The sequence below is a fragment of the Delphinapterus leucas genome, chromosome 2 (genome assembly GCF_059928025.1).
Source record: "Delphinapterus leucas isolate spDelLeu-1000000601 "Yukka" chromosome 2, BTC_Dleu_Yukka2, whole genome shotgun sequence".
NCBI classification, from domain to species: domain Eukaryota; kingdom Metazoa; phylum Chordata; class Mammalia; order Artiodactyla; family Monodontidae; genus Delphinapterus; species Delphinapterus leucas.
Genome location: NC_143130.1, coordinates 172,016,239 through 172,031,283, shown reverse-complemented (window position 1 = coordinate 172,031,283; position 15,045 = coordinate 172,016,239). Strand labels below are relative to the sequence as shown.

At 37.1% G+C, this 15,045-nt stretch overlaps 1 protein-coding gene across 10 annotated transcripts in view; it reads left to right on the top strand.

Annotated features, from left to right (window-relative positions):
* The window catches only part of DICER1 (dicer 1, ribonuclease III), an 88,817-nt gene that overhangs the window by 11,622 nt on the left and 62,150 nt on the right, over positions 1 to 15,045 (top strand). For 4 of the 10 annotated variants that reach the window (XM_089908166.1, XM_089908168.1, XM_022576177.3 and 1 more), the window contains exons 2-6: positions 7,485 to 7,548; positions 8,851 to 8,951; positions 12,818 to 13,006; positions 13,653 to 13,815; positions 14,797 to 14,927. In XM_089908166.1, the coding sequence (XP_089764292.1) occupies positions 12,863 to 13,006; positions 13,653 to 13,815; positions 14,797 to 14,927 (438 nt within the window). In that variant the 5' untranslated portion in view covers positions 7,485 to 7,548; positions 8,851 to 8,951; positions 12,818 to 12,862. Of the gene's footprint in view, positions 1 to 7,484; positions 7,549 to 8,850; positions 8,952 to 12,817; positions 13,007 to 13,652; positions 13,816 to 14,796; positions 14,928 to 15,045 lie in introns of those variants that run through there. The other 6 variants (XR_016392262.1, XR_016392261.1, XM_089908165.1 and 3 more) reach the window with 3 other exon arrangements.

Here is a 15,045-nt window from a genome sequence, read left to right as displayed (position 1 = left end):
AAAAATACTCTTTGTTGTGGTGTATGGAAGAATAGAAGTGTTTAATGTCACTGAAATTAGGTTTTTTATGTCCTTAGAATTTAGGCACAAGTATGATTTATATGGACAAATTTAATTCCCTGAAAACTAATAGAGTTAGTTTCATGAAAATGATATTCAAAAGCTGTCAGTATGTGACATCTTTAATTAGATTGGAAGCTAAATTTTTAATCTTTGGCCAAAGTTCACTCTGGATAAATTTGACTAATGAATTATAATTTAACATATTCTTTGTTGTTCTTGGAAGGATTGTTTCTAAGTGATAGTAAATAAAAATAAGTAGTTAAGGTATGAAACAGTAGTATTTTAAAAACCTTCCGGGAGGTGGGGGGCAGTCAATATTCAAATGGCCTCTACCTAAGAGTTGCCTATTAGTGGTGAGAGTTGTCAGCCTTTCTTCATGTATTCAGATAGATCCTGCTTGTGCCTGGTACTCGGATTGGTTCTGGACATATGGATTATATATATTACATTACTGTCTTTTAACTGATATTGTTAACTTTGTGAAAATGTGACACTGGAGGTGAGACTTGAAGATTGAGGAGCAGATGGCCAGGGGATGGTGTGTGTAAAGGCTCTGAGGTAGGAAAGAGCTCGGTGGAGGGCCTAAGGCCCTGTGACTAGTGGGAGACGGGGGAGTTACCCAGCCCCAGTCAGGGAGAGGGAGAGGCAGGGTCACACATAGTAAGGATTTTAGATTTTATCCTAAGTGCAAAGGGAATTCATTGAAGGTTTTGAGCTGTCTTGCTGTCCTGGTTTGATTCATCACGTTTCTCGTACCCAGAGTCACCTGGAGCTTTACGCTCCATGAGTACTCTACTTTTGATTTTAATCCCTTTGTTTTTTTTCTGGGACTGATGCTTGTTGGTAGTCCTTGGCGAGAGGTTGAGTTTGGCAAATGACAGCTACTTCTTCTGCTCTTAGTGTTGGATACTGTGTCTCAGTCACATTGTCTATTTGCCATTCAGACAGTTTACTTACTGAGTAGGTCCCTTAGAGGTGCCAGACTTTATCTTTGCAATCATGTGTAAGCAGATACATATGGGGTATCCTCGTGGCTTTGCTCATGTTCAAACAATGTAGGATTAAAAGCACTAGGATACGGTATCCTTGCAGGATACGGTAGCCGCCAGTTTTGTCCTTTGGTCCAATGTGGGCACTTGCCTGTTTTTTTAAAGAGGACTATAACAATTCTGAAAGGTGGGACCAGTTATAGTTTTGGTTCTTGCTCTTCTTCCCATTCTCAGTGGTCCCCAGATTTGTGAACCATGTAGCATACTCTTAATTGACTCTCAAGGAGAGGCTCTGAGAGTCTTTTTGAGCATGGCTCCCGCAGTCTCTCACCTCTTCTCTCCAATGTGTGCAATTCCTTTTTCCACAACAAACATCTTACCTATTTTTTTAGTGATTTGCGTAGTTGACTTACGCTAGAGTTAAATGTGTGTGTTGTGGATTATGTAGGGAGAAGGAGGAGCCAAGGGGCTGCCATCTGTGTAGGTGCCATTGTAGAAATGAGGTCGTTTGCCCGCAAGTCTTAGAGCTAACGGGCTCATTCACCACTCTGACTTTGGAGCCTACTTCCTTTCCTCTCTTACCTGGATTCTTTCTATAATATATGTATATTGGGTTTAATTGTAACATAATTGAGTGAAATAAGAGTTGTTACCTTAGGAGACTGCATTTATTTTGATGCTGCTTTTCTTTCTTGAAGCATCTCTGGAATTCCTGTAAGAATGGTTGTGTGAGGGGGTGTTTTTTTAATTGTATTTAGCAGTAGCAGATCTTCATCTTTCTTTTTAGATTAATTGAATTTTTGGAATTTTTGGAGAAGTTCCTTTGATCTCCAAGTGGAAATGTACTGTAGGCAGTCAGGGATAGTGAATTGGAGCTAGAGGTGGGGTGACCAACCATCTTGGTTCTTCCGTGGTTGGACTGGGTGGGTGGGTGGTTCCTGGGACAAGGGATTTCAGTGCACCAACAGGGACAGCTCCAGCCAAACCTGTATTCGTAGAGGCAATGATTGTAACCAGGAAAAGGAATGTCCCCTGTAAAGGAAAGAGTAAAGTTCAGGCGTCTCTTACTTTGTTGTATTCAGATGTTCTTGTATATGGGCCTTGATAGAGAGTCATTCTTAGGCTGAGATTAAGTAGGTGACAACCCTTGGTGTATGCTGAGACTAAAAAGGCCCACAGGACGAGATTCTAATCCCTTTAGAGCTGTGTATAAGGCCCTTTATGGTCTCGCCCCTGCTTATCTTACCACTTTCATGGTCTTGCTGTTCTCCTGTGGGACACGGCGCTGCAGCACACAGCTTGTAATTCCCTCAACTCGACTTGCCTGGTTTCTGTTTAAATGCTGCTTCACTTGCTGTCTCCTCATCCCCACGATGTCCTGTATTATCTTCTCCCTAACTAGTGCTATTACTACACATTCTTCAAAACTGAACTCAAGTTCTCACACTCTCCAGAATACAAGTTTGCATTAGGGATGTCTTGCTTAATAAATACGTGTTGAATGAATGAACAAATAATTTGAGGGGCAGGAGGTGCAATGAGAGTTTTTTAAGTGGGGAAAACCACTTTAAATATCACTTTTTGTACTGCTCATCTGTGGAGGCTGTGATACACTCGTCGTGGAGTTACAGGGAAAGCAGAGAGCATGAGTGGCTGCACGTGGCTGTGGTGTAGGCTCTGCCTCTCACCTGGAACTTTGATGTGTTTGCTTCCTGACTCAACATTGACTAAGCGTCCATCCATAATCATATGTTTGTTAGGCTCATTTTGTCTCAGAACTGACCTCTCTTTAGTAGTGAAACGTTCACATTGTAGCATCTTAAAGCAGCTTGACATAGAGAGTTGTGGACCCTTTTCCCTCATGGATGTTCTTATGTGTTGTAAAAGGTAGAATTGAGTAACATTCTAGCACTTGTTGAACAATATTTTTGAGTAAAGTACAGAAACTTGGAATCAAACATTAACCTTAAAACTCACCTTGAAAGCTAGTGATGTATTAAATATTTACCTTTCTGAAAACAAAATTGCAAAGTAAGGTCATTATAGGTGACTTGAAGGGCAGGGGCGGGTATCTGTGCCATTTCGATGTGTTGGAAGGTGGTCTTTTGAAGAAGTATTCCAAGTAAGTGGGCCATTGGCTGGCAGCCTAGAGTTACTTTCTATATGGAGATTTTGGTGGATGGAATTTGTTAAAATGCTATTTGACCTGTATTCAACTTCAGTTTTGGACAAATCCCATTTTAGGCATAATTACATGGAAATGTAAATATAATATGTTTATGCTACAGATTTTAGAGAAGTGCAGAAATTTGTTTGGCTCATAGAGTAGTGCAGGAAAAGAAGGCTGGTGAATTTGTGGTTTAAGTATAGAAACTGGGGTAAATTTTACCACATTCAGTGGCTTAAGAAGGGAGTTTTTTCCCCCAATACTTAAGACAGAGTCATATATCTTTATTGTCTTCATCCTCAGTTTAAGAGTGTGTTTAATTCTGAAAGTAATAAAGTGTTCAAATTGTAGGGGATTTTAAAATGCAGAAAAGTTTTAAGGAGAAAGAAATTACTTATGGTAGTAATCCCAGCCTCAATTTTGGATGCAATTTTCTTTCCCTCCATTCCTCCCTTTCTTCTTTTCTTTAGTTTTTAACTTGAGGACACAATCAGATCTTCCTGTAAATAAAAGTTTTTTCATTGAATCCCATAACATAAGCATTTTTGTTTATTATAAACTGTCATCATTTTAATAGCTCAGTTGAACTGTAGTTCATATAAAGTGAGCCATCCATGGTTTACCAAACCATTCCCTCACTCATTGTTAGACATTTAGAGTTTTTGGGGGAGGTGGGAGGGACATTTTTTGCTCTTATAAATGGTAATGCTGAAGGGTGCATATCTGAATGTGGTTTGTGTTAATGTTGTAAGCTAGATTTATATGCAAGGATTTCTAATTAATAATGACAGATATGACAAAAGTGAAAAGGAAATATTTCTCTTGTGCTGTGTATTTAACTACCTAAGACTAAAAATTCCAGTGTTTAAATTTTTGAAATTATTATCCCTTTTCTCTTTGGTCTGTCACTCTTTGGTTTGACCTTAGTCATTTCATAATCTATATTCCCCAAATAATAGTTGATAAATCCTTGAAATATTTATTTTATGTACAGTGGGTATTTTGGATGTTTCCTATCTTTTTGTTTTCTCTTTTCTTGCATTTTAATATTTTCAAAACTTGTCTGATGGTGATGATGACGACGGTTACTTGCCCAGCTGTGTACCATTTCGTTGCCTAAGAAACAGTTCAGTCATGTTTGCAGTGATGTCTGGGGAGCCAAACAGAAGTAGCACGTAGTACTTCTTGGTTTTTGCTTTTAAAGAGGACTAGTGGACACAGAGGTGTTTAATTTTATTTTACATTGTATACCATGTTTTGTGATTTAAATTTGTTTGATTTTCATTGTACTCTAAATTCATAATGACTAGGTATTTTGGAGTTTGTGGTTTTTCAGGTTCATCTGATTAAAAATACTGTATAAAATCTTGTATAGTACTTTAACTTTGTATGAGACTAATTTTTTTATATTGAATCTTAGGATTGATACAACATTTTAGGTTCTTTAAGGAGTTCCTTAAAGTCTTAAGAATTGTATGACAACAGTGGTTGTAGATAGAGATGGTAGTGTGGTTTCTTTAAAACTTTCTTTTTTTGAACATTTTCTGGGCAAGGACTTTTGCTCTACCAAGGTTATTATGCGTTTAATTACTTAATCGTCATAATAGGTGCTCTATTTTATAGGCAAGGAAACAACCTTAGAGAGAGGTAGTAGAGTCTGATAAACCTTGGTCTTCCTGACACTGGACTCTGCTAGCATTCAGATTATTTTAAATGAAAGATACTTAAAAAGAAAGAAAGAGAAAAGACTGCTTTCTGCATCCGCAGTGGCCTTACCCAGTGTCCCTCCCACATCAGAGGGCCTCACTGAGGAGGGAATGACTATATTCCAAAATATTAAGAAGTGAGAGCATTGGCTTGACTTAGGAATTAACTTAAAACAGCCTCCTCTCTTTCTCCTCTAACTTTAATTTAGAAAAGGGAGGTTGTTTGGAGTTATTTGTAAATACCTTGGATCCTTCTTGTGTGCAGATTCCTTTTTAGGAACAAGAGGAGGTGTTTGCGCACTTAAGTTCTATTTTCATTTTTAAAACTGCTCTCTCTAGTGCAGCTGAGCAGTATATTTTAGGATTTTTCTACTGTTTTAAGTTTCAAGAAGTGGATTTTGTTATTTGGCGTGAATACTTTTTGAGAATTGGACTATTTTTTTTTCTTTACAGCTAATGTTGGGGAAATATAATTAAAAACAAAATCTCCTCCCAACCCAGAAAATCTCTCCAAAAATGTAGAAGGGAAGGAAGAATTTTTATTGATTAAGCATTAAACTAGAATGTGATGTGTATCTCAGGCTATCCACTGAAGAGATTGCAAAGACAGAAACCTTATTCTTTTGTATAGCTAAGTGGTTACAACACTTTACACCCATGTTTTCAAGATAAAATTGCTAATTTTCTCATATCTTTATGACTGGTGGTAGGTTTTGCAATTTGGAGTCAGTTGCCAAATTAGGCCATCCTAGGAAACTGGGAGATTGGGCATTATCTTTCTTGGTGATGACATATCTTAAGGAAAAACATTCCTGAGAAGTGAGACTGGCTAGAGGCTTATTTGGCTTTTATAAAGATTCAAGTACAGCACAAAAGGACTGAAAAAGAAGTTCTGAAAAAAAAAAAGGAGGGGAAAGAGTCTCTTTCCTTTATTTTCAAGTGGGAGAATTGAACCACTTATTTTTAATTTGCCCTTACGTCAGCAACCTGTATTATAAACCTGTTATTTTATATCCATAGCCAAGGATGCTCTTAGCATTTAGGCTTTGGTTGGAGTTAAAATTAATGTCTTGGATCTCCATAGCATATTTGTTACTGTATTACAGACTAAAAGCTCTTCAGACGTTTTTTAGTTTTATCTGTTAGCTTCCAGGGGTATTTTTGACAGTGTTTTAATGTCACAATATTGATGTTGTGTGGGTGTGTTCTTTTGTTCACTATGGAACTTCATGGTAGTTGCGCATTTTGGGCTTCATGAGAGCAGGAATGAAATCTGGACAGTAATATTTGTAAAGTTAGTAGTATCAGAATCTGTGACACATAATAAAATGAATGAGTTGGAAGTTTTCTGTTACCAATTTTGAAAATATGCACCAGGAAGCTCTAGATGCCTTTAGACTTCAAACTAGGAGGGTTAGCTGTCTGTTGTTACAAGCCTTTGTCTGAAAGAGTACAGCCATATATGGGATCTAGATGCTAATTAGGTTAAGTTTGTTGGTTTATACTAGAACTTGACTGAGCATCTGGTATGTGGCATGTCTTTTTCAGAGTTATCTTAAAGGGACCTATCAAACATGAGTCATGTATGTAATTTAAATCGTAGTCATCAATTAAAATTAGAAAACTTGACCTATTGGCTCCGTAGTATGAACATAAGTTGTCATTGTACTTGGCATGTTAACTTTCTAATTTATCTCTATACAGAATTGTCTAGGGAAGTAAGTTGGATAACTCAGCAATAATTTTGTGATAGTGGAGTTGCATCAAGTTTTAAAGGATTATCAGCTTATTATTTTGGCTACGGTGTTTCTAGAAAAGAGGTGAATATGAATTGGAAAGAAGTCAAGTGTGACACATCAGGCCAAGTTGGTGTATTGCATTTACATCATACTAGGTGGCAGTACAGAACGGAATTAAAAGTCAAAGCATGAGGTAGTTTTTGAAAACACGAACTTACTCATTAGGAGAGTAAGGGGTTATAAGTTCATGTAAAGCATGGTACTGACTTACTGTAGTCTTTTAGTATTAAAAAAGGCCCGGTACGCGGGCCTCTCACTGTTGTGGCCTCTCCCGTTGCGGAGCGCAGGCTCCGGACGCGCAGGCTCAGCGGCCATGGCTCACGGGCCCAGCCGCTCCGTGGCATGTGGGATCTTTCCGGACCGGGGCACGAACCCGTGTCCCCTGCATCGGCAGGCGGACTCTCAACCACTGCGCCACCAGGGAAGCCCTCTTTTAGTATTTTTAAAGCCAGATTTTACTGGGGGGGGGAAATGTAATTTACTTCCAGGAATTCTCCTTATATCTAATTGAATTGTACTAACAACGCTTAAAAATTCCCAATTGTAATAGAACATAATAAATACTGATTTTTAAAGGGCAGCCCTTTCATACATATACTGTTTTCTTGATTCCCAATAGATAAATACAAAAATTGTTTTTATCAGAGATCTTATTCTGATAAGATAAATATCAGAAAAGTTTGTCAAGTAGGAAATTTCTTAAAGTTGTTTTTTAAAAATGAGTTGTATGTTCTAAAATATTCTCTCTGATTGCTTTTAGGTTACCTAGGGTATGAATTAATACAGACTTGGAAACTGAAAGAACTTAGAATCAGCATTTTGAGGTAAATATGTACATACTAAAGTAGTGTTAAGGTTTCCCCATTCTGCTTTGTTACCTTATTAGCGAAACCAATTTGTGTATGAAATGAGAAAGTTTAACCTCCATGCACGACCTATAGATTAGACTAGACTAGACTAGACACAAATAAGTGAAAAGAAACCACTGCCAATTTGTTTTTCCTGAGCTTGTGGTAGTAGAAGCATTGCAGTTAAGGAGCATAAATGAAATCCAGTATCAAATCTAAAAAAAGCAACATTTGTTGATTAAATCAAGCTTTTCACCTCAGTACTTTATGCTTCCTCATTTATTTTTTTTATTAATTAATTTATTTATTTTTGGCTGTGTTGGGTCTTCATTTCTGTGCGAGGGCTTTCTCTCGTTGTGGCAAGCGGGGGCCACTCTTCATCACGGTGCGCGGGCCTCTCACTGTCGCGGCCTCTCTTGTTGCGGAGCACAGGCTCCAGACGTGCAGGCTCAGTAGTTGTGGCTCACGGGCCTAGTTGCTCCGCGGCACGTGGGGTCTTCCCAGACCAGGGCTCGAACCCGTGTCCCCTGCATTAGCAGGCAGAGTCTCAACCACTGCGCCACCAGGGAAGCCCTACGCTTCCTTATTTTTTGACTTATAATTTTGATTTTGATTTATAATCTCTTAGGATTATTTAGGACCACCCGTAAATTTAAATTTCTCCACAGTATTGACATTGTTGAACTGAGTTCTTAAATTTTTATTCATAAATGAATTTTATAAAAGAGTTTATCATTAGATTAAATTGTTCTTTGAGTTCGTATTTTTAATTTCCTTTGAGAAATTGAAATTGCTGATGGATTTCATACTTGTAGTGAAAACTTGCTACCGGGTGATTTGGATTACTCAGCCAAGTACTCTTCTGGTGATCTTCTTTACTTCTTTTGTATATATGAACTTAGGAAATGACACATCTCTGTCCTTTTATTTATTTATTTTTTCCATTTCCCTAATCACTGTCTTTAGAATTTATGTACTTTGTTTGATTTCCTTGCATTCATTTTTAAATCTTTCCTCTAACTTTTCTCAAGACAGCCCACGCCCCACCCCAGTCTCTGGGAATTAGGCATGCTATTGTTATAGCTCATTCTCTTGTTCTTTGTTTTAGAATAAGACTTAGTATCCTAAAATAACCCAGATGTCTTTTGTTTAAATTTTAATCCAAAGTAATGGCCTTTTATTCAGCTTTTCATATCCATAAGGCTTTCTTGTAGATGCGTTTATACTTAGTTTAAGTACAGGAGTCTTAAACTTGGCTATTTTTGCATTTATTTTTAGAGCAGAAGCTTGGGTATGCTGTGATTTTCCAATAAACTGCTATCACAATGTCAAAATGCAGTTCAGACAACAGCAACACAGAGATCTCAAACATTAAGACGGTAAATCGGGGCTTTATCGTATGTGGAAAGAGGAAGAGAGTTTTTATTCATGTGTTTTACTAAGTTATTTCTAAATGAACCATATATAAAAGCTATGAAACAACCTCACAGCTTTCGTGAGTGTTAATTGTTTGACCAGAAATTTGAAATCTGTGATTGGATAATAGTCATGTGGATTACTCTGTTGGCTCTGCTGAAGCAGTTAACCATAGTCAGTTAATCTGTGAAACTATAGAACTTTCACTTACCAGCAGGGATTCAGAGCTTTTCATTAAGACCAAGTTAAGAAAAAAAAATCTATTTAAACACGCCAAAGAAAGTAAAAATTGGCAAAATTATAGGTTTTTCAGTTTTCACATTATTGGATTACTTGTTGACTTTTTAAATGTTGGATTTGCTTTCTTCAAATAGATAGTGTATCGCTGGGGCCAGTCACTGTGTACTAAATGAATGAAAATTAATTTAAATATTGTGACCTTCTGGAAATGTAACGGGGAGGGTTCAATTGCCGTCCTCCACTTCCCTGCAAATTCTCTGTCTTGTATCCACCCTTCAGGGTGAGTAGGAGTGGTGCGGGCATGGATTTCCAAACCAAATACTGTAGAAATAACTTTGGAACTATGATTCTGTTCTGTATGGTATTGTGTGGACATTCATGAATCTCTGATTCAGTTCATCAGATATTTATCTAAATGTACATATGGTACATTATACCAGGTAATAAGAGCTGTAAAGAAGGAGACACACATCTAGTTCTCGTGGAGCATGTTTGCCAGTGTGCCAGTAAAAGAATAAGTCGTGTATGTATGTGTCTCTGTGAATATATGCAATGTGATGTAAGTTATAAAAGGCAAATAGAAACTGTTTGAAGGTTTTTATGTCACGCACATGGACAGTATTTGCATTTTACGAACCTGTATTTTTTGTTTGCCATGTCTGGGGTGTGATTTGGTTCGGTAGGTGGTAGGAATATGTGTGAGACATACAGCTCTTGTACTCAAGGAGATCCTAGTCTAATGGGTAATATTTATTTATTTACTTTTTAAAACTCTTTATTTGGAAGTAATTTCAAATGGACAGAAAATAAGATTAGGACAAAGGATACGTGCTTTACCTATTTTGCCCCATTTGCTTTATCAGTTGCACCCATTCTCTCTCTGTATATCTACGTGTAGTTTCTTCTTCTGAACCATTTGAGAATAAGTTGCATACAACATGACCCTTTTACTCCTAAATATTTCACTATATATTTGTCAAGAATAAGGATGCTCCCCTACATAGTCATGGTGCGGTTATCAACTCAGCGAATGTAACACTGCTGTATCTACAGCCTTATCAGTGGACTCTGTAATGGTCTTTATGGCATTGCTCTCAGGAAAGGATCCCGTCTGAGGTCAGTTACTGCGTTTAGTTGTCATGTCTCTAGAGTCTTCTTTAATCGGGAACATTTTCATAGTTTTTCTTTGTACTGATACTGATAATTTTGAAGAATATAGTTCCCCCTTAAGGAAATGGAACAACAACAATAAAAAAGGAACATTCTTCTATTTTTTAGATTATTCTAAAAATAGACTTTACTTTTAAACTACTTTATATAGTCTATAATAAATTTTTAACTAAATATTTAAATATTTATAAATAGACTATTTTTTAGACTGTTCTAAAAATAGAACATTCATTTACTTTTTAGACTATTTTCTGGCACTGTCATTATTATTAATGTTGTGTACATGAAAAGAAATGATGACAGTGATAGGAAGGAGGGTTCCTGCTGTACATGGTTTCTGGAGGTGGAAGAAGTGTGTTTGGGGATTTACACTGCTGCCCTCTTTTCTCCTTTGAAAATTTCCATCCACCACCAGGATTTAGGCTTCTTTCCCGATCCCTTCCACCATGTCTTTGTTTGGTCTTGGATTAACATTTGGGTTGGGTGAAAAGTGAGGTGTCAGGCCTAACAATGATAAATCGTCCTACCAGTAAGCAGCCTGGAGTCCTGAAGGACAAGTGCAGTTGTCCTTCAGTGCCCACGGGAATTGGTCCAGGTCCCCTGCAGATGCCAAAATCCATGGATGCTCACGTCCCTTGCATAGTACAGTTGGCCCTCCGTATCTTTGGATTCATCCAACCAAGGATAGATTCGACCTGCGGGTGTGGAACCCGTGGATAAGGAGGACCATAGAGATATCCCAAGAATGGTAGGCAGGTGGGAAGTGCCTGCAAATCTCTTGGGCCTTCAGCGTAACCTGCTGGATCTTAGGAAGTTAGGAAAAATAGCCTTCCGCCTCAGGTTCTCTGCAGCGGTGTTAAGAAGCTTGAATGGTCAACCTGAGGGTGTTTATCCTGTGGGCCTGTACAGTTGTGAGAAGTGAATGCTGAGTGTAAAAGGGGTAAAAGGAAAGGCTGTTGGGACTTTGATTCAGTAGAGAGTGAGCACGTTATTTCTCATGAAAGACATAGTTCTGCTTGACCCAGGCAAAATAATGACTTGATAGTTTTTCATAATGTGCTCTGGAATGCTGTGCTTGCCATCTTCCTCTGAGAGGGATAATGAGAATGGTTGTGCTGTCTGGTCCACGGACACGCCTGCCTTGCTGAGGTCCTTGGCCCTGCAGCCATTTGCCCCTTTACCATTTACTTGAGATCCTACTTGTATTAGCTGGATGTTGAATTCTTGTCAACTGAATTGAGCTCTGAAATCAGAATTTGGTATTATACCTATGCATAAAAGAGACTCTACTCTTGAGACTTCTTGTTGGATTAGCTGCAACAATTTAAGTCACTGTGTTGTACAATGGTTATAAATTTAACATGTCAAGAGATTCAGAGTTTTTGTTGTCAAGGAACAAAGAGTGGGGATTCTTTCTTTCCAGTGTCATAGAGTAATAACAATGAACACTGCAAAGCAGTACAAGGGAGAAAATTCCCTTCTACAAGGCAGGTAAATTCTGCTGCTGATGGACTTTCACGTAGAGATTTGAAACCCTAACCCTCTATCTGCAGGTTAGGAATTTTAAAAAGACTGAATTATTATTTTCTCATTTTACATAATCATTTTTATCTTTGGGGAAGAATATATGCAATATAGAAGAGTGCTTAGATACCATGAAATAACTTTTATTTCACAGAATGGTGTTGCCTTGTTTTAATTTATCTAGGATATGAATAATTTTAAAGATACATATGTAAATAGTTGAGCAGCTGTGCAGTTGTGATAGGTTGTCAATTGAGAAGAATGACCTTCTGTGTTTATGGTCCTTTGATAAAATGACCAAATGTTGGCAGGCATTTGAATCCTTCCTGTGTGCAGGCACAGTGCGAAGTGCCTTCCATACAGTTTTCTCATTATTTTATCAATAGTAGCATCATAGAATTTACAAAGAATGTTTGAAATATATTTACATATGTATTTACATGTTTTTAAAGGGCATCGATACTGTACATATTTTCTCTTAAAGGTATATTATGGACACAGTTCTGTGTCAGTAAATACAGATCTGTCTTATGGATTTATAGTATTCTATTTTAAGACTAGACCATAATTTACTTAGCTAATTTTTGATTAATTCATTTTAAGGTTATTTCTTGTTCTTAAGTAATAATGCAGCAATAAATACTCATGTGTTTACCTCTTTGTGCAGCCGCCTAATTCTTTTAGACAGGTTTCTAGGTGTAGAATTGCTGGGTTGGCGAGTACAGAATGCTTGACTTTTAAAACGATCCTCTTAGATCATGAAAAAGCTAAAACAATTATGAAGAGTTTGAAAAGGCCCATAGGAATGATATTCTGATGTTCCTCTTGTTTCCGTGCTTTCTTTTGTTTTTAACCCTGCATGGTTGTGTAATGGTATTCTTTTTCCCTTTTGTAGTAAGCTGTGCTAGAACAAAAATGCAATGAAAGAAACACTGGATGAATGAAAAGCCCTGCTTTGCAACCCCTCAGCATGGCAGGCCTGCAGCTCATGACCCCTGCTTCCTCACCAATGGGTCCTTTCTTTGGACTGCCATGGCAACAAGAAGCAATTCATGATAACATTTATACGCCAAGAAAATATCAGGTACTAATGAGAACACTAATACTGGAGCATTTTCACTAAAATGGAATAAATTAGCATACAGTTGACACAACTTATATAAAACTCCTTTACCTTTTCAAGCTTTCCTCTTCTGATTAATTTTCTCATTCCAGATACTTTTTTTCTTAATAGTCCTTTTCTTTTCTAACATCTGCTGGGTAATTGATTTGATAGTTTTATTGGTGAAATTTCTTTTTCTTTTTTTTTTTCCCCCTGTGAAAACTTCACTGTTCCTTAGTATCTATTTGGGTGTGTCTGTCCTCATGATCTGGGTAGGAATTGAGATTGGTTTGAGCAACCTTGGACTGGGAGAAGAACCATGGTTATAGTCATTTCAGTTCATATTATTCTAGAGAAGTTTTCTGTCCCTGTGAAAATAATTCTTAAAGAAATTGTAAATGCCATTTCAACACATTTACACAGCACAGCTATGTGTAACCGGTATTTTAATGTCTCTGATTATTATTCTTATATAAAGATGTAGAACGTATGCTTTTTGAAGGGGCAGATTTGTTGGAGGAAGATTTTAGAAAACAGTGAAATTTTCTGAATTAAAACAAATCCAATTTTCTAAATTCTGTACTTAGATAAGAAGTGTATAATCTTTTTTTCCCCACTGTATTTCTAGGTTGAACTGCTTGAAGCAGCTCTGGATCATAATACCATAGTCTGTTTAAACACTGGCTCAGGGAAGACGTTTATTGCAGTACTACTCACTAAAGAGCTGTCCTATCAGATCAGGGGAGACTTCAACAGAAATGGCAAAAGGACGGTGTTCTTGGTCAACTCTGGTAATAAAAAATTATTTTATCAAATTGTGTGGAGGAAAACTGGATGAGATTTTATGGTTAAGGAGATTTTTTCTGTGGGTATTAAGTTAAACTCTTGAAAGTATAGAGTGGTTGATGAATAATGTGTTTGTTGAAGCAGAAATATCATTCTGTCTTATTTCTTAACTTTATAGTATTTCTCTTAAATGTTAGTCATCTTACTTCATAGGTGTTAAACTTCAGCTTTTTTCTAAAACGTAATTGCATTTAATTCCGATTCTGCATTTTTTTTGAAGGATTACTTTCGGAATATAATCTGATCTAAGTAGTTATTTTTGTTTTTGATGTTTTAGCTTCACATAGTGTATCAAAAGGTGCTTGATTATGAAATAGGTAACTTTGATTTATGATCTTGCTATACCAGTTGTAGAAGGAAAGTTAGATGCTTAACTTAAAAGTTAGATATTCAGTAATAGTTTAAAGTACTGGTTTTTATGTGTTTGGGATTAGATATTAAACTAAAGAGTATAAAATGTGAATATAAACTGCTCGGGTACTAATATAACCATGTCACTCCTCTTCTTTTTTTTTTTTTTTAGATTGTCTCAGCATGTGATGTTCTCATGTGCTTTAAATACATATTAGTCTGTCTTATTTCTTGGTGATACAGTCTAATTTTATTGAAGAAAACAGGAAGGGTGGATCTGGAGTAGTTGCCATTCCAACCTAGAAATTATATTCTTAGATTGGGGAAAATCACCTTTAAAGAAGGAAGGTGGTATAAGGCTCTCTGAAGTGAATGACAGAGGGTGGGGTGGTGAGTCTATTAAGTGTGTTTTGGAGATTACTGTGAAAATATGATTTTAAATTGGCTATCTAAATTGGTGGTTAGGTGTAATGTATAATAATAAGGATTTCCTGAACTGTTTAACTGTTAGTAGTCCAGAGAGCCGTTTAGGGAGGAGTTCTCGTATTTACACGGCATATTATATTTGTAATCAGCAAACCAGGTTGCTCAACAAGTGTCAGCTGTCAGAACTCACTCAGATCTCAAGGTTGGGGAATACTCAGACCTGGAAGTAAGTGCGTCTTGGACAAAAGAGAAATGGAACCAAGAGTTTACTAAGCACCAGGTAAGACTTGTAGAGAATTTTCACTTAATAAATCTGTACAAGTCCTTGGTTTATGAGATGATCTGTAGCCTTGGTTGTCTGAATTAGGTTTGAAAACTCTACTTTTCTGTACTTTGTC